This window comes from Pseudorca crassidens, chromosome 7, assembly GCF_039906515.1.
Source record: "Pseudorca crassidens isolate mPseCra1 chromosome 7, mPseCra1.hap1, whole genome shotgun sequence".
Taxonomy (NCBI): domain Eukaryota; kingdom Metazoa; phylum Chordata; class Mammalia; order Artiodactyla; family Delphinidae; genus Pseudorca; species Pseudorca crassidens.
In genome coordinates, this window is record NC_090302.1 from 105,278,982 (window position 1) to 105,300,356 (window position 21,375).

Below are 21,375 nucleotides of genomic sequence, written 5' to 3' on the forward strand. Positions count from 1 at the left end.
TGTGGGAGAGGATGGATCTGGGATCAAGCCTGGGCTACACAACTTCACAGTAGTCAGGTCACCTCCTCCAGGAGGGCCTCCCTGACCTGTGGCCCCCACATGCGCTTCCCACAGATGAGAAATAGTTCAGCGCCGCTCCCTTGGCCAGCCCGCATGCCCCACCACTGGAAGCTCCCAGGAAGTGCCAGCATTCAGCATCCTTGTGGCTCCCAGTCGCAGTCCCACTTGCAGGCAGAGACCTAGCACATTGCCATCAACAAACGGTACTAAATGAGTGGATGAACGAACGGTTGAGGGGCTCTAGGAACAGAACTGATCCCTAAAGACCCCAGAACCTGCTTGGTTGTACATCAGGAGGGCCCAAAAGCCCAGGGAACTTTGCTTCTCAAGAGAAGAGAGGGGGAGGAACCCAGCATAATACTGAAACCTCATAGCTCCTTTAGGTGTATTTATCCTGCCTTCTAAGCCCTGCCAAAGCAAAACAAGTCGAAAGAAAGGAGGTTGTGGAGAATAGAAATAAACACATGGGGCTGGGAAAATAGGCTCTGATTCTCTGCAGCTGCAGAGTAGAGACCTGGTGATAATCTAGACCAGCTGCCCTTTAAGGAAGTTGAACTTTTCTTCTCCTGTGAAGAAAGAACTCCCCATGCCCCCAGCCAGCCTGCAGCGCAAGGGCTCTGTGCCTGCCTAGACGGGGCACTGCTCTTTCCCCTGACATCCACAGGAAATGTGGTCTGCATGGGAAGGACAGGAGTCATCCCACAAGCCTAAGGAATTTCCGGTCAGGCAGGAAAAGCGATGCTGGAGGGCATCGCTTTTAAAATGTGGTCAGGCCTGCGGGTGCACTTTATAAAATACTATTTCCTAATGGCAATCCGCTCTAAATGTGGTGATTTATGCCTCTTCAAAGAACTTTTGTTAGCCGGTCTTTTTTGATCTTGGCAGTCCTCCTCTAGGGTGGTGGGTGTGATACCCATTTTACAGATGAGAAAGCGGAGACTCAGAGAAGGAAAGTGACTTTCTTAAGGTCACAGGATAAAGTGGCCACATCTGGGTCTCCAGCCCCACAGGCCACTGTGCTGTGTCTTTCATTGGGGGTCACATGGGGGTACTCGGGACTTTACTGGACAGAAGGAATAGCAGAAGTATCTCCCAATTATCACTGTACTTTTTATGCTGGATTTTTTTCTTAACTGTTGACTCTCCCACTGGTCTCCCCATGCATATTCCTCGGAAGCCAGGAGTTTGTCTTGGCTGACTTTGTTCCTCTAATGCCCTAGCCGCGGTCGCCTGGCTCCTAGCAGGTGTTCAATGAAAATGTGTCTGATCGAATAATAAACGAAGCACTTTCCCTGCCCAGTCCTGAAGCAGAGGCTCACCCCATCCCAGTGGGAGGATGTCGCTAATGCCCAGAAGCTCTGCTTGGAGCTGGATTTGTAGGAATTTTCTGGGCGGCCTGGGTAGAGAGGTGAGTCCTTTGCCTTGCTTTTGCTCCTGGGCCTCTCAAAGGGCAGGGAGGGGTCATAGGGGGTCAACAGGCCTTTAGGACTAGAAAGAAATGCTGTAGAGCCGGGAGAAAGGCCACGATCCTGAACTCTCATTTTGTCACGGGTAGAGCTGAGAGGAAGTGCTGATGTTTACAGAGCATCCCTCTAAAGGCTTCATGGACCATTGCCTTAGCTCTAGGGCTCATGACCAAGACTAGCGGCCTTTCCTAAGAAGGCTCTTTCACACCCTTTGGCTTCGTTCACCGTGTCCCCGCCCTTCCCTGTTTCCTCCCTCTTGGTACTGCTCTCTTCCAAGTTCAAGGTCTGAGACCCCTGGCTGGGATGCTTCCCCATCTGCATATTCTAAACCCTTGAAGACATACCTGCTTGTATACTGGGTCCACCACTTTCTAGCTCTCTGACCTTGGGCAAGTAATTTAACCTCTCAGAGTAGTTTCCTCGTCTGTTTGAATGGGATAATGACACATACTTTAAAGAGTTCTGAAATATAAGGAGCTCAGGGACCGGGATGGTCAGTTCTCAGTAAATAGTACTGAGCTCAGTATAATTCCCAAGGATGGTGCCGGCCACTGCAGCAAAGGACTGGCCCAGCCTTTGAGTCGGTGAAGCATCAGCCGTGAGCTCCCCCGACCATAGCATCCACAAGACCTCCCGGGACGTCCACAGGCTTTGCCTACTCTTTGTTCCATCCGAATTCCACAATGGCACTCTTTAGAAGAGCGGCTGAAATCCAGCTAGGGGAAGTAAGTCCATCTAGACCACTGTTTCCAAGTACACCCCGAGGGGCTTTTCGACGGGCAAAGGACTCGAGAGGAAGTGGGGCCATGAAGTTAATGCCGTAGCAGCTAACTCTGATCCAGTTACATCAAAAAGACACGGCAGCGGGGACCTCCTGGATTTAATCTAGTGCCTGCAGCACGTTTACCACCCAACCTAAAACGAGTGAGTGCAGGGTCACGGGGATTACAAACAATTCCTGAGCCGGTTGAGTTGCTTTCTCAATAAACAGTTCAATCATTCCTGGTTTTAACGTACGTCTCAAAACTTTCCTCGTACAAAACCCACATCAAAGGCCAAAACTTCAATTCTTCAGTGGTTCCAAGGCGTTGTTTTTGTAGAAAATGCCTCTCTCACCCTCGATCTGAGGTTCGTATTCCTACAAGTTTTCTTTAGGGCAGATCCCAGAAACCGACGCCTGTTGGCCAGGGAGTCGAGGATGTTGTGGTCCTGCGGGTTCCCGGGGGGATGGGCTGAGCAGTGCCAGCTGAGCGTGGGGCATGCAAGACGCGCAGACGGTGCTGACACGCTCCCTGGATCACTCATCATAAAAAGGACAGGTGCTTAGGGGACAGACTGGTTACCTCCACCTACAAGAGTTATTCCCACCAGCCTAACAGTTAAAAGCAGCAGACTCCAGCTGTGCCGCTCCAGCGCTTGGACACTCACTTCTGACATAAACGCCAAACACTGGCTTGTTCATTTTTCTCCCCCTAGCCCTCGGCGGGCTCCTGCGTCTGTTCACTCAGCATCTATGTATCTAGAGTACAAATACTAGCGGGCCTGTTAAGGACCTCCTGGCATCCTCTGCTACTCGGGGACAGCGTGGATTCTCCAAGGGGGCTGTGTTGCTCCGGGGCCCAAGCTGCAGCTCTTCTCTCTCCGTTTTACAAGCCGGGAGTGTCCGTGGATCTTAGACAGCACACCTCCCCTACCACATTCTCCCACTTCGCCCCCTGGCTTCTTAAAGGAGCCAGCCCTTGTGTTTTTCCAGGCCTTCCTGGATCTATTTGAAGCCATAGAACCCAACGGAACTGAGCTGCTTTCTGGGCAGAGCGATTTGAAGCTCTCCTGGAAGGGGTCACTAGGAAGCTTTCAGGAAACGTCACTGGATTGGTTTTTGGAAGGCTTAAGGTAGGCTCTTGGCAAAGCGGGGCCCGATCCCATCCTTCGCACAGAACGGGAGAGAAAAGAGGAAATTGTGGCTGCAGAGGCTCAGCGAGCGGCCTCAGGGCCACACGGCCGGGTCTGGAGGGGACTCGGATCTCAGCACTGCTGCCCCACAGCCCGCCCGTCCCCTCTTCTTCTCAGGAAACGGGGGTTTCTGAAAAACAGGTCTTTCTCAAAGCAGAGCAGCTCAACCAAGAGCAGGCGGAGAGGCAGCGGGGGAGCCCGGCCCTGAACGAGGACCTTCCCGTCGGGGGAAGGGCCAGCCGGCCAGGTGCCGGCTTTGGCTGAGGGGCTGAGGGCCATCAGGGATGCCTGGGGCTCCACTGTCACGGCCTGGGTCCTGGCTCTAGTCTGGTTCTCCGCTTGGCCGGTCACCTCCCACTGTTGCCATGTCACACCCTGCTTAGAGCCCCTCCGGGTCGCCCAGAGACCAAGCCTGCATTCCTGCGCACAGATCCCTGAATACCCCTCTGGCCTTAGTTTTTGTTTCTTGCTCCGCAAACCTCTGCTCTACCAAACGCTTCGGGTTTATCAGACAGTGCTCTGCCGTTTCACGCGCAGTTCTCTTTCCCTGGAATTTCTTTACCTTCTCCAGGCACCGGCTGGACACCTACTTGCCCGTCAAGACTTGGGTCAAAGACACCTCATTGAGTGACTCCCTTTGTGTATTCGCCTCCTAAAACCCTCACCATGCTCTCTTAGGATTGTCACCTGCCAGCCTGGGAGCTCCTCAAGGTGAGGCCAGGCCTTCCTCATCTGGGCTCCCCAGCCTTCAGCCACAGCCTGATCTCCAGCGAAGCCTCCAAGAATGTTTGCTAAATAAGTGAATAACCGACGCTCTCTCGCCTAAACGTTTCCTTCCTGCCACACATGTACCTTTTCTCTATGACAAAAGTGAGGGCGGCCCCCTCACCTTCTCTTGCCTTGGCCCCCTTCCACAGCCAGCTCCGCGCTGTGCCGGCCCAGTTTCTGATCCGCGGGCTTCAGGCCCTGCCTGCTCAGCTTCCATCTGGTGCCCAGTGTTCCCCATTTTCCACATCCTTGTGCTCATTTCTCCCTCTGGGGTGTCCCCCACTCTGCTCCAGCCAGCACAGGAGACAGTGTTTGCTGTGGGACAATTTTTCTCAGTGAGTCTTGTGTGTCTGTGTATTTTCAGTCACCAGACATAAGCGTAGGGGGAGAAACATTTAAAAACCACTTTTCCATGTCCACCCACCCTGTGATGTTTGCATCTGTCAGAGATTCGCTATGTGAGGATAAAAGAAGGGACGAAGGAAGGCACAATCGCCTAGTCACGAAGAATGCGAAACGCCCACGAGGGGGGAGGCTTCACTGGCAGAGGCAGAGACCCCCATCCCCGGTGTGAAAACTTTAGTCTGGCCTATCCCAGAGCCACCAAGGCAGGGGAGGCAGTTAAGGTTTGGTGAAAGGGAGAGCGAACTCTGAGACGGGGAAAAGTCTCTTAAAAGTAACAGAGCATCTAAAAAATACAGCAAACGAGTGAATATAACAAACAAGAAGCAGTCTCAATGATATAGAGAACAAACTAGTGGTTGTCAGTGGGGAGAGGGAAGGGGGAGAGGCAACACACGGATAGAGGATGAAAAGGTATTAGGTATAAAATGGGCTACAGGGGGCTTCCCTGGTGGCACAGTGGTTGAGAATCCACCTGCCAATGCAGGGGACATGGGTTCGAGCTCTGGTCCGGGAAGATCCCACACGCCGTGGAGCAACTAAGCCCATGCGCCACAACTACTGAGCCTGCGCTCTAGAGCCCGCAAGCCACAGCTACTCAGCCCGCGAGCCACAACTACTGAAGCCCACGCGCCTAGAGCCCATGCTCCACAACGAGAGAAGCCACCGCAATGAGAGGCCCGCGCAACTCAACAAAGAGCAGCCCCCGCTCGCCGCAACTAGAGAAAGCCCGCGTGCAGCAACGAAGACCCAACGCAGCCAAAAATAAATAAATAAATTTATATATATTAAAAAAAGGGGCTACAGGGATGTATTGTACAGCACGGGGAACAGAGCCAATCTTTTGTGATCACTGTAAATGGGGGATAACCTTTAAACATTATGAATTGCTTTGTTGTACACCTATAACTTATATGTTTTATATCAACTATACTGCAATTAAAAAATAAATTTAAAAAAAGGGAGCATTGCTAAGGAAGACATTAGCGCTTTCATATTAAACCCACTAAGGATGGTGGCCCATGAGGACCCCATGCTGACGCCCACGTCAAAGGCCAGAGAGAATAAAAGAGTAAAAGATAATCCAGGATGGTAGCAGGACTGGAGGTAGGCTCCAGCGTGGACAGACCGGATCTGCATCCTGGCTCTGCCCCTGATGAACGCCGGTGGCTCTGGGCGGGTTCCTTATCCTCTACCCTCAGCCTCCTGATCTCTCGAACAGGGCCATCATCATGCCTCCTGAATAGGAAGGACTGGAGAAGTAAGTGAAATATCAGGCACAGCAACTTTTACTCCCCGGAGTACCAGGTACAAGCTGGTTTGAAGTCTTGTGTGAGCGCTTAGCTTTTCTTGGAAGTGTGGTTTACTTTTAAACCATGTTGTTGCTGGGGCATTAAAGTTGTATAAGGAATAAGATGTACACGCAGTTGAGTTAATAAAGAAATATAATTATACATAAAAGGTCCAGTAGCTCTGTCTCTCAGGCCTGAAAGAATGCTATCTTCTGGTGCTCAAACAGGTCCCCTGGGGCACCCAGTGCCGCCAGTTCTAGGGACAGGGATGGGCGGAAGGGAATTCACGGACTCCAAAGGACTGTCTTTGCCTCCCTTATTCTCAAACAGAGATAGAAGGAATTTCGTGGCAGTCCAGTGGTTAGGACTCCACGCTTCCACTGCAGGGGGCACGAGTTCGATCTCTCGTGTCGGGTAATTAAGATCCTGCATGCCACGCAGCGCAACCCCCTCCCCCAAAATGAGTACCTGTTAAAACAGAGGTAGAGACATCTCAGTAGCAATGGGAAAAAAAAAAAAAAACCTGTCTAGAAACCACCATCCTGATCATTTATTTTGAGCTTATACTGCATGCTGGGGTGCCCACTGGTTCCCCTCCCCGCCAAACACACACAAACCTACTTCCCTAAGTGTTGAAAACACACACAAGGTGTTAAACATTTTTTCAAGTTTTCTGAGATGCAACTGATAGCTATCAACAAGCACTGGCTTGGAATTTACCCCTGGGTCATTCTGCATACTTTTTTCCATGTGAAACCAAATTGAGGAAACGTATTTAAACAATCTGAATTTATATCCTGCTTGAAATTCACGCTGTGGGGCTTAAACAAGACTGGATCCTTTACCCACCCCTTAGCTGCAAAAATACTATTTATTTTTCTTGCAAATGGACCATATATGAGGGTAAAACAAATGTCTTTCTGTCTTGAGATGTGTATATGTAACTTTTTTTTTTTTTCCTGGCGAAACTCTCAAAAGCCAAACATCTAACAGAATGACTGATATCACCCTTGCCTGAAACAAACAACAACAAAAAACCTTTACCTCGTATATAGCACAGGGAACTCAATACTCTGTAATGGCCTATATGGGGAAAGAATCTAAAAAAGAGTGGATATACATATATGTGTAACTGATTCACTTTGCTGTACCCCTGAAACTAACACAACGTTGTAAATTAACTAGACTCCAATAAAAATGAAAAACAAACGAACACCTTTACTTCTCATCAAGCAGAAATCAACAGCTCTGTATTCTAGCCCCAATTTGGCCATGACCTAGCTGGGGGACTGTGGGAATTCTCTCCAGCTCTCTGTTCAGAGGACCATTCAGTGGGCTCAAGGGTGGGAGAGGAGTTGGTTTGAAACACCATCCAAACCCTGTGACTCTAAAACCCTATGACTCCAGGCCAAAACATGGGTAAACAATTACAAGATCTTGTTCTGAAAAAGTTTAATATTTACTTAAAACAGGGTTGCTGAGAAGTCTTTTCTGTAACGCCCTCTTCAAAGAAAAACCCCTAATTTCCAATTCTGACCTGAGGCGGGGGTCTTTGTTGTTTTTCTCATCAATCCCTTTAATGTAGTAACATCCCCACCTGCTGGAGCTTTAGGCTTTCGCTGCTAAAGGTGGGAGGTGTTTGGTAAAGGTTCCAGGCCTTAGGTGCAAGCTGGGCTCTCAGAGGAGGATGCCTCCTCCACTATATCCTTTTTTGAAGGAGGGTGGAGCCCTGCGCTGAGAACTCCTTCTTCCCACCCATTGGATCTCACGGTGGGGCTGCCCTGGGCCCAGGGAATGACTAAGAACCCCCCAGAAGCGGGCACTCAGCCTGGGTCAGAATTTCCACACTTTTCTGAAAGATGATCCCTGGCTCCCTCTTCAGAACCTCAGTCCCAGGGATCCAGTGAAGGCCTCTGGGACCAGAGTTCCTTAGAAACCTAACCAGGAGTCTGACTACAGTGTGGGTTTGGCATAAGCAGAGGCAGGCCAGAGGGTGGAGGCCATGGGAAGGCCCAGGTCTCAGCCCTGAACTGCTTCAGCGGCCCCCCTTCAGCCTTAGGCCCTTCCATCCATATCTCCAAGTGGAGGCATCTCTAGGGGGTTTAAGGAGCCCAACCCTCCTCTTCAAGACCAGGGGCCTGAGCTCTCATTCCAGAATCAGAGAAGGCCGAGGCCTGGGTTTTCCGTCCGGCCTCTGCCTTGGGTGTCTCCTCTCCCCATTCCAGGTCTCTGCGAGTGGGAGATGGATGGATGGCCGTCCAGCCTGGTGGTTCTGCGATCCCCATATGTGTCCCTTGTGCCTCCCACGCTGTGTACGGCCGCCCGTTGATGGGGCCGTCCCTGTCCCCACTTTCCAGCTCCATCACCAATGGAGACATTTTGGGGTCTTGTCAGGGGGCTGTTACAGCATCTTCAGGGCAGTCCGCGAGGAGGGGCCATCCAGAGCTGACACGGACCTCTTGCGGTGCAGTCAATAGGCTCCGGGGTCAAGTGGATTAGCTGCCCTTCCCCAAGCTCCCCACCCGTGCCTGGGGGAGCGCCCCCAGGTGGCTCAGCTCCCACCCCCAGCATCCCCCCGCCCCCGCCACGCACACACAGCGCCCCTAGCCTCAGAGCCCAATCCCAGTGCAAAGCCCACCCAGCTGAGCCCACAGAGGCAAGGTAAACAGTGACGCGAGCATCCCTGGGGTTAATGGTGACTAACCACCATCACCTCTCCCAGGCTCGGCGAGCTCAGACCACACCATCCTCTCGAGACAGCTGGAGAACAGCTGTCAGAGAGTCCTGACAAGCACCCCTGGGTACGCGGGCAGTGTTTCTGATTCCCCTCTCAGAGGTTACCTTTCCACAGTCCCTCCCTTCCTGCCAGCCCGTCAGGAGTTATTTATTTCACACAGCTAAATGCCACGGTCCTTCTCGGCCGCCTTGGCAGCATTCCGTCAGAAGCAAGTCAACCAATGCAGCAGAAGGCAGCATTCAGGAGTCAGATCTCTCACAGACATCCTAGATCGGATCTAGACCCCCTTCCTTTGCCTTCGACATTTTCTTTTGGCTCCTGCAGCGTCCCGCAGATCTCATCTAGCCGGGTCGCTCCCAGTTAAGCCCTTGGCTATCCTTGGAAGGGACTCTCCGTAATGCTAGACAGACTGCGAAGCACATAGACTGCTTTGTGGATCACAGCATCTAAGGTAAGGTGGGCGTGTGGAGTCCAGGGTAGACACAGGCGCACCTCCTCCTCAGGTACACCCATCACTTTAGAGCGACAGAGAGCTGCCACCTACACTTTTCCTGGTTGATCCTTAATCACTGCCCCGGGAAAGCAAAGGGTAGAGGAAGTAGGAGGCAAGTTAAAGTTTCAGGGACCTTGGAGAAGGGCATTATTCAACAGCAAGGTCTCCTGGTCCTGCATGGCTGGGATGGAAATGTCATTTTAAGGACCCACTGAAACCGAAGATCAGCCTTCGAGAAGCCCTCAATCTGGGTCCAAAGTGTGCATCCACAGGGGTATCTGTCCCTTGCCCCAGGCCCAGCCTTCTTAGGCAGCCCCACACCAGGGCCCAGATGCCCTAGAAGTGGGTAAACTGCTTGAGCCTTCACCCAGATGGCAGCATTTCAGAGCCCAACAGATACTCTATGGTGGTATTTTTTTGAGTCTTGGCTGGGAGACTCTATTCACTGAAACTTGGCTGGGAGGCTCGCTCTTTTCTGGCGCTCTCTCCAAGGTTCTACGTGTAGACCTTTGTGGGGGAAATAAACCCTGGAAAAGAGTGTCATAACTAGATAAGCTGGCTTCCCTTGTAAACATTTTAGGAAGGACCCTCGTCGGAAAGACGCCCATTCCTGGCCTCGGTGGTCTTCCAGATAATGAGATTTCCAGCACCACTGCTCAGTTAGTGGCAGAGGAGGAAAACAAACAGGATTCTGCTTCGCCTCTATACCTTTCCCCATGAGGTCTTGCTGAATTTTAACAAGGTCGGTAACTGAATTTTAGCAAGCATCTCCAATGATGTAAGTCTGTCTAAATTGGTGTATTACATAGGATAATAATAACAAACACTTACTGAGTCCTAACCACGTGTCCTAACCACCTGTTACATGGATTAACTCATTTAATTCTCTACAATGCCTCTATGACATAAGAATGCTTCTTCTCCCCATTCTATAGATGAGAAAACTGAGGCACACATTACATAGGGAGGCGGCCGGAAGGGAGCCCATGCAGTCTGCCTCCAGTCCCTCCCACACAACCACTGGGTTTATACCATGTCTGGAAATGTGGCCTGTGCCCCTGGGGTATAATTCTCTCTTGCTGGATCAACTGAGCCCTGGAGTGGACAGGGAGCTCCTTTGACACTGGAGCCCCAGCCTCCAGCCACCGAAACTTGGGTTGCTTGGGCAACAGCTACACCTGTGCTGACACAGAATCCAGTGATCCCAACAGAATTTCCTTACTGGCATCCCCTGTTCTGTCTCCTTTCTCTCCTTTCTCTCCTTTTGGGCCTCGGTCACCTGAAACAGAGGAGGAAAACGGGCATTAGAAATGGAAATAAATCCTAATTGTAAATAAAGTCTTACCTGCAGGAAACATTAACCCAAGACCAGAGAAATCCTCAGGGAGGAGTCCGCAGCCCTGGAGGGCATGCATGGCTGAAAGGGTAAGAGCTTGGGCCAATTATGTTGCCTACTCTGGTCCCCCTTGGAAGCAGGGTGGGTGGGCACCAAGCAGAGAAGTTTCATTCCCTCCTAACTAAAGCACAGAGGAGCAGCGCAGCACAGACTAAAGGAGTACATGGTATCCCACAGGAAGAAGACAAAGCAAAGATATTCCTATTAAACAGCCAAAGTTTCAGAAGTCCAAATCCAAGGTTGTTCTAATAAGCATGGAAAGAGAAAAGGGGGGGAGGGTCTTCAGTTACAAAGGGAGACACATAGGTTCTACGTCAGGCAGATTTATCAGTGGAGGAGGCTATAAAACACGGGGGAGAGTTTCCAGGGAATTGTGGAATTTCCTTCCCAGGATATGGTTAAAACAACACAGCTTTTTTCTCAGCTAGCATCCCACTCTACAAAGAAGTAGATGGGTCCTGACACCACTCAAGGGGACATTAAAATGACCAGGGAATTCCATCCAATTGCCTCCAGAAAGATATCTGCAAATCAAAAGCTTATGGCATATTCTCTCATGAAAAAAAAGCAAGCCAGCAAGTTCCAGGGGAGGATGCCTCATGTGTTCCAAGTTTTGAAAAAAACAAAAGCAAACATATATGTAAATATGAATGTGCTTGGAAAAGGGTCTGGCAGGATGTGCTCCAAAGCGTTTACAGTAGTTATTCTGAAGAATAAGCCCTGAAGAGACCTAGGGGGAAGGCACTCACTTTTTACTTTATACTTTATACATTTCTGTATTGTTAAATTGTTTTCAATAAGCATGTGCTGCTTTTGTAATGTGTTTTAAAATCGATTTTTTTAAATGTGGATCATAAAAGGAAGGAAAACCTCAGTCTGTTTAATCACCAACCAGAAAGTAGAATAAAAGTTCCCAGTGATCCTAGATTAAGAGGTCATCCTAGATGTGGGGTGGGAATGATTAATAGTACTTTTCTTTTTCTTAGTTTTCATTTTAACAAGTGAGAGAGCCTGGGGAAAGAGTATCCGAGTTCCTCTTTTTCTTCTGCAATGGTGCTAAGAGGTCTGGACACCCTTGAAATGAACGTGGAAAGATGGGACTGACTCTAAAGTGGGATTCCCTGAAAATGAACAAGATGACTTGTTCATTATTAATGGGAAGGAAAAAAAGTCAGAAGAAACACTATTGGCAATGGAAATCTGAGGACTGATTAAAGTTTTAAATATTTGGGGAATAAAAAGAATATGAGGAACTGTGAGGAATCTGGCAGTATTGGGGGGAGGAGGCCATCCTGGGTCTGTGTTTCTCCTGCAAGCCTGCTCTCCTGGCCTGGCTTCCTCCGGTTACATCACCGAGCTGCAACCAATAGTAACACTTCCTTGCATTTCTACAGCGCTTTGGAGTTTACCGTGTTTTCACTCATATACGTTCCACGTAATCCTCGTGACAGCCCTGTGAAATATGGTATCACAAGGCTTGTTAGTTTGGGAATGAGGAAACTGACGCTTAATGGTAATTCCCTGGGCAGTCTGGTGGTTCGGACACGCGCTTCCACTGCAGGGGGTGCGAGTTCCAACCCTGGTCGGGGGAGCTAAGATCCCGCAAGCCCTGCGGTGCAGCCAAAAAGAAAAAAAAAAAAAGAAAAGAAAACAAACTGATGCCTAATGAGATTAAGTGACTTGCTCAAGGTCACTCAGCTTGTCAGTGGAAGAACTAGAATTTGAACCCGGTCCACACTCCAGTGCCCACATTGGTGCGCGGGGGCTGGCGGTGAGCGAGGGTGAGCTGAGATGCGTTGTTACCTTTGAACCCACGCATGCCCATCGGTCCCATGGCTCCCAGCTTCCCTTCGTCGCCCTTGGGGCCGGGCAGTCCTGGGGTCCCTCTCTCCCCTGGCAGACCTGGGGAGACAAGAAAGTTTTGGAGCCTCAGACTCAGAACTGGAAGGGCCCCCAGAGGCCATCGTCTGGCTCAGCCACCGACCTCAACCACGCATCCTCCTGCTATCCCTGCTTCCTGACTCTTCTGAGTTAAAGATGCTACAAAGACAGTGTCCAAAAAGTCAGCACAAACCCTCCCCGTCAGCACCTTTTATCCAGTGAGGCTGAACCCCTCCCCCCGAAAGGTCCAATTCTATTGTGAGTGATGGTGGAGGTGCCAACCTCATTCGGAAGCTGTCTCTGTACCTCTAGCTTTGCTAGAGGTTTAAACTTGCAAAATTTTTTGGAGCCTTTTGCACGTGGCAGGCACTGTTCTGGGTGCTTTCCATTACGTATCTTATTTAATCCTCCCCATAAACTGAGGTATTATTTCACCTGTGTTACCAATGAGAAAACTGAGGCCCAGAGAGGTTAGGTAACCTGCCCATGGTCACACAGCAGAGAGCGCTGGAGGCAGGGTCCTATCCCTGCTTGGTCGGCTTCATCTCAGCTGGATGAAAAGGGCTTACTGGTACTTGGGGTAGGAGGAAGATTAAATCACTCCCCATCCTATGTAAGAAAAAACCAGCAAGGTCCCTTCCTTGTGGTAAACACAGGGAAGCGTAGAGCAGGGGGAAGGTAGGCTGAAGAGGAGGCAGGAAGTCTGCAAGCTCAGTAACTGGGGCAGACAGGCTGCTGTCACATCAGTCCCCAGGGCTCCTGGCCACAAGGCCCCGTGGCACTGGCTGCACGTCACCATGGAAAGCCGGAGTCAACAAGTGGTTTCGCCCAGTGAGGCCTCGGCCCTGGAGGTCTGACCTAAGCCCACAGTTATCTCTGCAAAGCAGGGCACTCTAATTAACAAATTAATTTTACTTTCCTGCTTCGAATGTTAGTTGGTTTCCTTTGGCCTTTTTCCATGACACGGAGAAATCTGTCTCGCACTTATGATTCCTCCGCCGTAAACATCAAACGGCTGGAAGAGGATGGGGGCCCCAAGAGGGTGATAGCACCTCAGACGAGGGCTTGATTTATTTTTTTCCCTAACGCAACATTCCTGGAGCCCAACAGCCCTGCTGCCACGGCATTCTGTGTCTCCTGCAGGATATGCCCAGGAATCCTGCATCCTGTCACTGACTAAGGCAGAAAAGGAGGTTCCACAGCTCTGGGAGCCCCTGGGCATCCTTGATTCTGAGTTTAGGGAGCTGTGCTGAGAGGTGGAGGCCAGGCCGTGGGTTGTGCCTCAACCAGCCTCTGCCTCTTCTCCTGTTCTCAGCCTCCTTAGAGACTTAGGAAGGGGGTGGTTTGGAGGTATAATTCCTGACATAAATAAGCCGACACCTTTCCCCTGATAAACCTCCCCTTTTCTTACATCACTTAGAAGACTCTACACTCCCTTAGAAAAACGCTGCTCACAGCAGAGGCTGGGGAATGGACAGGCTGGGATGCAAAATTTGGTAAAGTAACAGAACGGGAACTCCTGAGACGAGGCATTTAAGACGAACACACCCTTTCCAGAAGGCCCCAAAGTACCCTCCCTGCCAGCTCTTGGACCCTCCGGGCTGTCACTAGTGCATGTAGCAGGGTGGAGACGGCATGAGAGGGCAGGTATCTACTGACCGGGGCAGGTTCTGCAGGAGGTAGGGGGTCAGGGGCTGGGGACTCAGGAAACACTGAGGGGACACAGCATACTTGATGGGTTGCTCTGGATCAGGGGACACCCTCAATACCTTCCAATGGCCCTGGTCACAGGGACCCTGGCTGCTGGGGTGGGGAGTGGCTTCAAGGAGTTGCGAGCCTCGTGTGTACCCTTCTTCTTCAGGTCCTGGTACTCTCTATGGAAAAAGATTTGCTCCATCCTACTGTTATACCAATAACCTCTTAGTCTCTTAACAGAACAGGGCATCTGAAGCTGAGTTGATTGGGCACTGTCCCAGGAGCCCCATCACCGATCCCAAAGAGAAAATAGAGGGTCAGGGATGGATAGCAGAGCCCCTTCCCTTCCTGGTATGTCCAGTGCCCTCCCAGGGGCCTCCCCATTACCTCGAAGTCCAGGTAATCCAGGGGTTCCAGGCTTGCCTTCTTTCCCTTCATCCCCCTGATCGCCTTTGGGGCCCGGTGGTCCTGAAAGGGTTGCAAACAGCACTAAGGTTAGAGGATGGCTTTCTGGAGTAGGTCACCTGTGGAGGAAACTCCCTGCTAAAAAGAGGAAGGGTCAGCATTATGCTTTATGCTTTGGATAAACACAGGGCTCCATCTAGTCCAGCCGTGTGTGTGCGTGTGTGTGCGTGTGTGTGTGTGTGTGTGTGTGTGCTTGCACTGGGGAGGTAGGAATCAGGGAAAGCTTCCCGGAAGAAGTAACATCCAAAGTGAAATTGCAAGGAGGAACAGAAGGCGGCTAAGTAAAGAGAGGAGTGGGAGTGTGTTATGGACTGAATGTCTATGGCTCCCCTAACCCAACACCAAATGCATATGTTGAAGCCCTAACGTCCAACGTGCTGGTATTGGAGATGGGGCCTTTTTGGGAGATGATTAGGTTTAGATGAAGTCATGAGAGTGGGGCCCCCATGATGGGATTAGCGCCCTTCTAAGAAGAGACCCCAGAGAGCACTCTTCCTCCCTCCCTTCCTCACGCTGGTACCGATGAGCATGCTTTCTCTGCCATAGGGGGGCACGGCAAGAAGACAGCCATCTGCAGCCAGGAAGAAGGCTCTCATCTGAACCCAACCCTGATCTCAGACTTCTAGCCTCCAGAACTGTGAGAAAGGAATGCTGTGTAAGCCACCCAGTCTGTGGTATTGTTGTAACAGCCTTAACTAAGAGGAAAAGGAGAAAGTTCCAGGCGGAGGGAACAATCCCTATAAGAGCTTAAAGATAAGAAAGAGATCTGTGAGTCATGATGGGATTAGAAACTGGGGGTGGGGGTCCCAAGATGGGATAAGAAGGGTGAGAAAGTGGAGGGTCCTGGAGGCCTGGTGTAAGTGTGTTGAATTTGACCCTGAGGGCACCAGAAGCCACAGAAGGGGCCTGAGAGAACAGTGTGGTCATATCTGCACACGAGGAAGACTGCTCAGGCTGCAGTGTTGGAAAGGGATTGGAACAGAGGGAAAGTAGAGGCAGGGAGGTCAAGGAGGAGGCTGCACCCCAGGTGCGAGGTGGCGGAGCCCTGTATTAGGGATGTAGCCGTGGGGAGGGATGTGAGTAGCTGTTAGGAAGTAGAAGAGACAAGAGACAGACCTTGGCTAAACTAGGTGAAGGCAGGGGAGGCAGCCAGGATCAGGTTCAGATCTCTGGCTTGAGCACCTGGATGGAAGAAGAGGTTTCTAATTGCTACTTAGCGGGGCTTCCTTCCTGGGTGAGGGTCCAGCATCACGGCAGGGATTCTAGCTTGTGTGATCAGATTCAGTCCCCACATGCTGGGTGTTGAGACTACACAGCCAACTAGCGAGTGAGGGAGCCGTGGTTTCAACTCAGGTCTGCCTGGCCCCGCCCACCCTGCCCTGCTCCTCATGTAGACCTCCTGCCATTCCCAGAATGCACCCGAACCTTCCCGCATGGCAGCCTGCTGTTCCCAGACTGGCGAGCCAGGGGGGCCCTCCTTGCCAATCGCCTATGGCTACCTGCCCCTCAGGGATGCTCATGACCACCTTCTTGGCCAAACCTTCTCTGATCTATCATTCCTGCTGCAAGTGGGCATGGCCTGTTTGAATGCACATCCTGGGTGCCACTTGACGTTTATCTCACACTGCCTGGTCTTACAGTCACGGGAGTACGTGTTCTCTTTTTCCTAAGAAAATGGCCATCTCCCTGAGACAAGACCACATCCTTGACATCCCCGTACTGGCTGTGAAGATCCAGACTCTAACTTTCCCTGCTCTGGCTGCTCGATGAGAGAAAAAAAAAGGACCAAGGAAAATGCCCAAACTGTATTGCATTGGGTGGAAGTGTGTCCCCTCCAAGTTCACGTCCACCTGGAACCTCAGAATTCGACTTTCTTTGAAAACAAGGTCTTTGCAGAGGTAATTAGTTAAAGATGAGGTCCGATTGGAGTAGGGTGGGTCCTTACCCAATGACTGGCATCCTTATAAAAAGAGAAAGCACAGACAGCTGGGCAGAAGGCAAGGTTACCATGGAGGCTGAGACTGGAGTGATGTGTCTACAGGCCAAGGAACGCCATGGATGGCTGGCAACATCAGAAGTCAGAAAGAGGCCGGGAAGGATCCTCCCCTAGACCTTTTGGAGGGAGTATGGCCCTGTGGACACCTTGATTTCAGACTTCTGGCCTCCAGAACTGTGAGAGAATAAACATCTGTTGTTCTAAGCCACTCAGCTTGTGGTACTTTGTTATGACAGCCCCAGGAAACCAAAGCATGTATACTCGCAGCATAGCAGTCATGTCTTGCACAATAAATATCTGATGAATGAATGAGTATGTGAGATCAGAGGGTGTTAATACACACGAAACAGCCAGGTGGCCAAGATCAAGATGTACTGATACATTCCCCAAGTTGACACTGTCCGCAGACCCTAACCAAAGTTGACAGCTGTTTAAGCATTCAATGGCATGCGTACAGGGAAAAAAGTAATCAACAGTTGAAAAATGCACAAATCATTACACAACGACTCGTGAGTTACACAGATCATTTAAGGGGGACTGGGGTTTGCAGTCATCTTCCTCTTTTCTAGGAAGAAAAGCAAAGTAAGACTGGCCATGGTGACCTCGGTTTTTGGACAACAGGAACGGCTGGGAACACGTCTAAGATTCTAAAGCAAAGAAAGATAGAGTACGGAAGCAAATGAGCTTTAACAATGCCCATTCCAACAATCTCCTGGCCAGGTCAAAGCTGCAGCAAAGGGAGCTGAGAGCGGTTCCTGGATCTCTGTACGTCACGGGCTGTCACTGGGCTGTCACCCTCCCCCTGCCCCCAGTCCACTCCATCCCTTTTCACTCTTCTCTGCTCCCTCCAGGCCTCCCCAGGGGTAACCCAGCGCTCCGGGAATCAAGCAGGTCAAGGATACCATGGACCGTGCCCTCCATTTGTTTTATTCGCTCTGATGTGGGTGTGACCCAACATATGGACCTTCCCGGGAGTAATTCTGGCAAAGGGAGGATGCTGCCCAGTGGCCTGACTCTGATGGTAGGGCATCAAGGTGGCAGAGATCATTTGGAAGGTGAGGTTTGAGGATGGATATGGAAGATCTTAGGTTCAGGTCCCGGTTCCATAAAATCTAAGTAAAAATCCCTTCCTCTGGCGTTTGTAGTGAGGAATAAGCGAATTCAGTGACATGGTGGATATCAACAGGCTTGGGAAGCCTTGAGTGGCAAGGCCAGCCCTGACCATCTGTACCTGACTTTTTGTAATGCTTCATCAGAACTATTTGGAGATGGTTATTCCAGGCTCTGAAATCACCCTTCCAATGCAGGGAGAGCCACATCCAAAAAACATCCTACACATGGAGAGTTTTTACAACAGAACTAAGTGGTTAGTGAAGGCCTTTACTAGAGATTAACTGGGAAGAAGCCGGGGTAGACAGTTAAGGTGGGTGCTGATTTCCAAGCCTTAGTCATGCCCTCAGGTGGTACTGGCCCGGCCGACTCAGAAGAGCCTGGAATGCGGCCAGTCTGAGTCTCATGGGGCCATGCTGCCTGGAGCTCTGAGGATCAAGTGCTCCTTTCAACCACTGCTGCCCATGGGTGATGCACTCTTGGGATCTGACGTTTTGTCATTTTCTCAGGAATCCAGCTTAACAATCTGGAGCTTTCTTGGACTCCTCCCTTTCCTCTGCCCAGCCCCCTTCAAGGCTGTCATCCAGGTGGCTCCCATGTCATGTGTCTCACTCCTTCCTCACTGCCTCCCTCATTGGCTCCAGTCTCTCTCCAGCCCACTGTTGCTGTCTGATTAATCTCATCAGAATCGAGTGAACTCAGAGCCCTTGGAAGCCCCTCACACCATAATGGGCAGCCCCCTCTGTTGGGGACCCCCTGAAAATCATTCCCAACCTGACCCCTTCTTCTGCAAACTCACAGCCTGATGCTTCTCGACACAAACTCTCTTCCACCTCAGCAAAAACGTTCTCCTCGTGGTATCCCCAAATACTAGCCAAATCTTTTTCTTTCTAAGAGGCCCATCACTCTCATCCCTGAAGCTCACCTTCACACTCACCCCTCCCATCTCTGAGGGCACCAGGGCAGAATCCCCAGGTCTCAGAACTGGAAGGACCCTCAGGCATCACCATGTACAGACTGCTCAGGGGAGCACCAGAGCCTGGTCAGGCCACCCTGTGCCCACACGCCAGCCACGGTCACTCCCCTTGCACTGTGGTCCCCAAGGAGGACAGGCCTATCTAAAGGGCTGGAGCCCCACTCTCTGTGGCCCTGGGCCTCACAGAGCACCTGGCACACAGGAGAGATTTCAAGGAATGATTTCTGGGCAGTCGTGGAAGCTGTTATGGTATCAGTGGTCCCAGTGGTCCCCAGATGAACATTATTTTAAATTTTTATTAAAGCATAGTTGATTTACAATGTTGTGTTAATTTCTTCTGTACAGCAAAGTGACTCACTTATATATATATATATATATATATATATATTCTTTTTCATATATGGCTTATCACAGGATATTGAATATAGTTCACTGTGTTATACAGTAGAACCTTGTTGTTTATCCATCCTAAATACAATAGTTTGCCTCTGCTAATGCCAAACTCCATCCCTCCCACATCCCCCTCTTGGCAACCACAAGTGTGTTCTCTACAACTGTGAGTCTGGTTTTGTTTCATAGATACGTTGATTTGTACCATATTTCAGATTCCACATATAAGCGATATCTTATGGTATTTGTCTTTCTCTGTCTGACTTACTTCACTTAGTATGATGATCTCGAGGTCCATCCATGTTGCTGCAAATGGCATTATTTCATCTTTTTGATGACTGAGTAATATTCGGATGAGCTTTTAAGCTTCTCAGCTTACGCTATCATGTCTCACCTTTTCTATCACTGGAGCAGGCCAGGGCAGAGGTGGGCTGGGACAAGGTGAGCAGAGTCCACTTCTCCTCAATCGTGGAAACAGTCCAGAGCCCCTCCACTGGGCTTCCGGTCCTGGGTGCCAGCCCCTCTCTCCCGCCACCTCCCACAGGGGGCACTGGGAGTGAGAGGAGGTGGGGAGGGAACCTCCTGGCCCTGGGCCCGGGTCCCCCTCAGAGCCTGTCCACTGGTCTAGCCCACCCCCCATGCCGCCCCCAGCACAGCTCTGCCCTCGCTGGGCTGCCGTGAGCCGCTCCAGCTGGAAGCACCTCCAGCACAGAACAAAGGATTTGGGACTGAGCGTTTGGGAGAAACACCAGGATTCTTCTGGGGACCAGCCAATGGGGAGGGAAAAGCAATCCGTTCTCCCTTCCCGGATCCTGGAATGAGAGACGGGGTGGGGGACTCGTGTGCTGGAATCTAGACAGTGCCCTGCCAAGAACAAATGATCATGACGGCTGACGCCTCGGGCCCGAAGCCAGCAGAACGGTGACCAAGCTCGTAATGTAAACACCACTGCAGAACCACGCTAGTCCTGGGGCGGCTGCCAGAGGTCGGCTCCCTGCTTCCATTGCCCTGATGTCACTGGGGCTCTGCATTCTCAGTGCTGTGACGTTTACAGTATCAAGAGCTCTCTCACTTCATTTCATGCATCCTCTCTGGGACCCTGAGCGTGTGCATGGGGCCGTGGCCCAGCCTGCAGAGCCAGCTTTCTTCTGAGCCTCAGGCAGAGGGCTGGTGGGCAAGGCTGGGGGCAACTGCTAATTTCTACAGCAGGCGTTCCATTCCCCTCCCAGCAGAGCCCCCTGCAGCCTGCCTCGGGGTTGGGGAGGGCGCCACCAGTCCACGCTTCCTAGTCCGTGGTGGGATAGAAACACCTCCGTTCACAGAGACGCCCACCACCTTCAGGGATGCACATCCCTGTGCACCAGAGACCAGGGCCCACCGTTCTAGCCTGGAACACAAGACCCCATTCCCATTATGAACATTTGTTGAGTGGGACGCTCTGCTCTACTAGATGGTGTTTTTTCTCAAAACAGCAGCCCACAGGTAAGTCCGCTTTGTCAATTTGCTCTCATGAATTAAGAGATGAATCTTCTAGCCCAGCCGAGGCACTGGCTGGGGATTTGATGTAGGCAAGTCATTTCCCCTCTCTGAGACTCAAGGGCCTCAACTACAAAATGAGGGCAGTGGACTAGGTGATTTCAGAGCCCTAGTGTCACTCTAACCTTCTGTGAATCTATAAACACCCATGTAGCGAACTGAGCCACCTGCCTGTGGCTGGGGAGTCTTGCCTTCAGGCCTTTGCTCACACACTGCCCCCTCCTGGGATGCCTCCCCTGTCTGATCATCTAAGTTCTCTGCTTCTTCCAGAGCCACAGAGAGATTTCAACAGACTTGATAAATGCTGAAAGTCCAAAGCAGAAAACAGAAAGCCCCACTGTGAATGTACACAAAAGACAAACCGAGAGACAAAGCTCATAGAAAACTGTGTAACGAAGTGAGAGAATGAAACCGTTTGGGGTCAAGCTCAAGAATAACAAACAAGCTCATATATGAAAAATATACGTAGTTGGGGTATTTGTGGATTCTGAGCCAGGAAAGGGCAAAGTGCGTGCGTGTGTGTGTGTTTAAAGACTAAGAGAGGAACTGCACAAAACTAGCAAAGAAAGGCCACTCAGACAGCAGTGTAAAAATGCAGGAAATCTTCTCTGGTAAAACATCCCTTATCTAAACGCCAGGGTAGAGTTCTGTGCTGTTGCAGTTGAATGGTAATTACATTCAGATATACCCAACAGAACTCTCTTTAATCATACCAGTTGGGTCCCTAACAACCATGGGAGAGGGAGGTGGGAAGGGGAG

General features: G+C 50.8%; 1 protein-coding gene and 1 long non-coding RNA gene across 4 annotated transcripts in view; one reads left to right on the plus strand and one right to left on the minus strand.

Moving 5' to 3' along the window:
- The window catches only part of SCARA5 (scavenger receptor class A member 5), a 117,756-nt gene that overhangs the window by 24,640 nt on the left and 71,741 nt on the right, over positions 1–21,375 (minus strand). For 2 of the 3 annotated variants that reach the window (XM_067745253.1, XM_067745254.1), the window contains exons 5-7: positions 14,531–14,611; positions 12,371–12,469; positions 10,394–10,450 (exon numbers count right to left, since the gene is read on the minus strand). In XM_067745253.1, the coding sequence (XP_067601354.1) occupies positions 10,394–10,450; positions 12,371–12,469; positions 14,531–14,611 (237 nt within the window). Of the gene's footprint in view, positions 1–5,458; positions 5,903–10,393; positions 10,451–12,370; positions 12,470–14,530; positions 14,612–21,375 lie in introns of those variants that run through there. The other variant, XM_067745255.1, reaches the window with a different exon arrangement.
- LOC137228173 (uncharacterized) lies at positions 8,909–16,873 on the plus strand. The gene is made up of 5 exons (XR_010945173.1): positions 8,909–9,129; positions 9,752–9,913; positions 10,523–10,596; positions 15,155–15,263; positions 16,280–16,873. It is a non-coding gene; the product is annotated as an uncharacterized lncRNA (long non-coding RNA).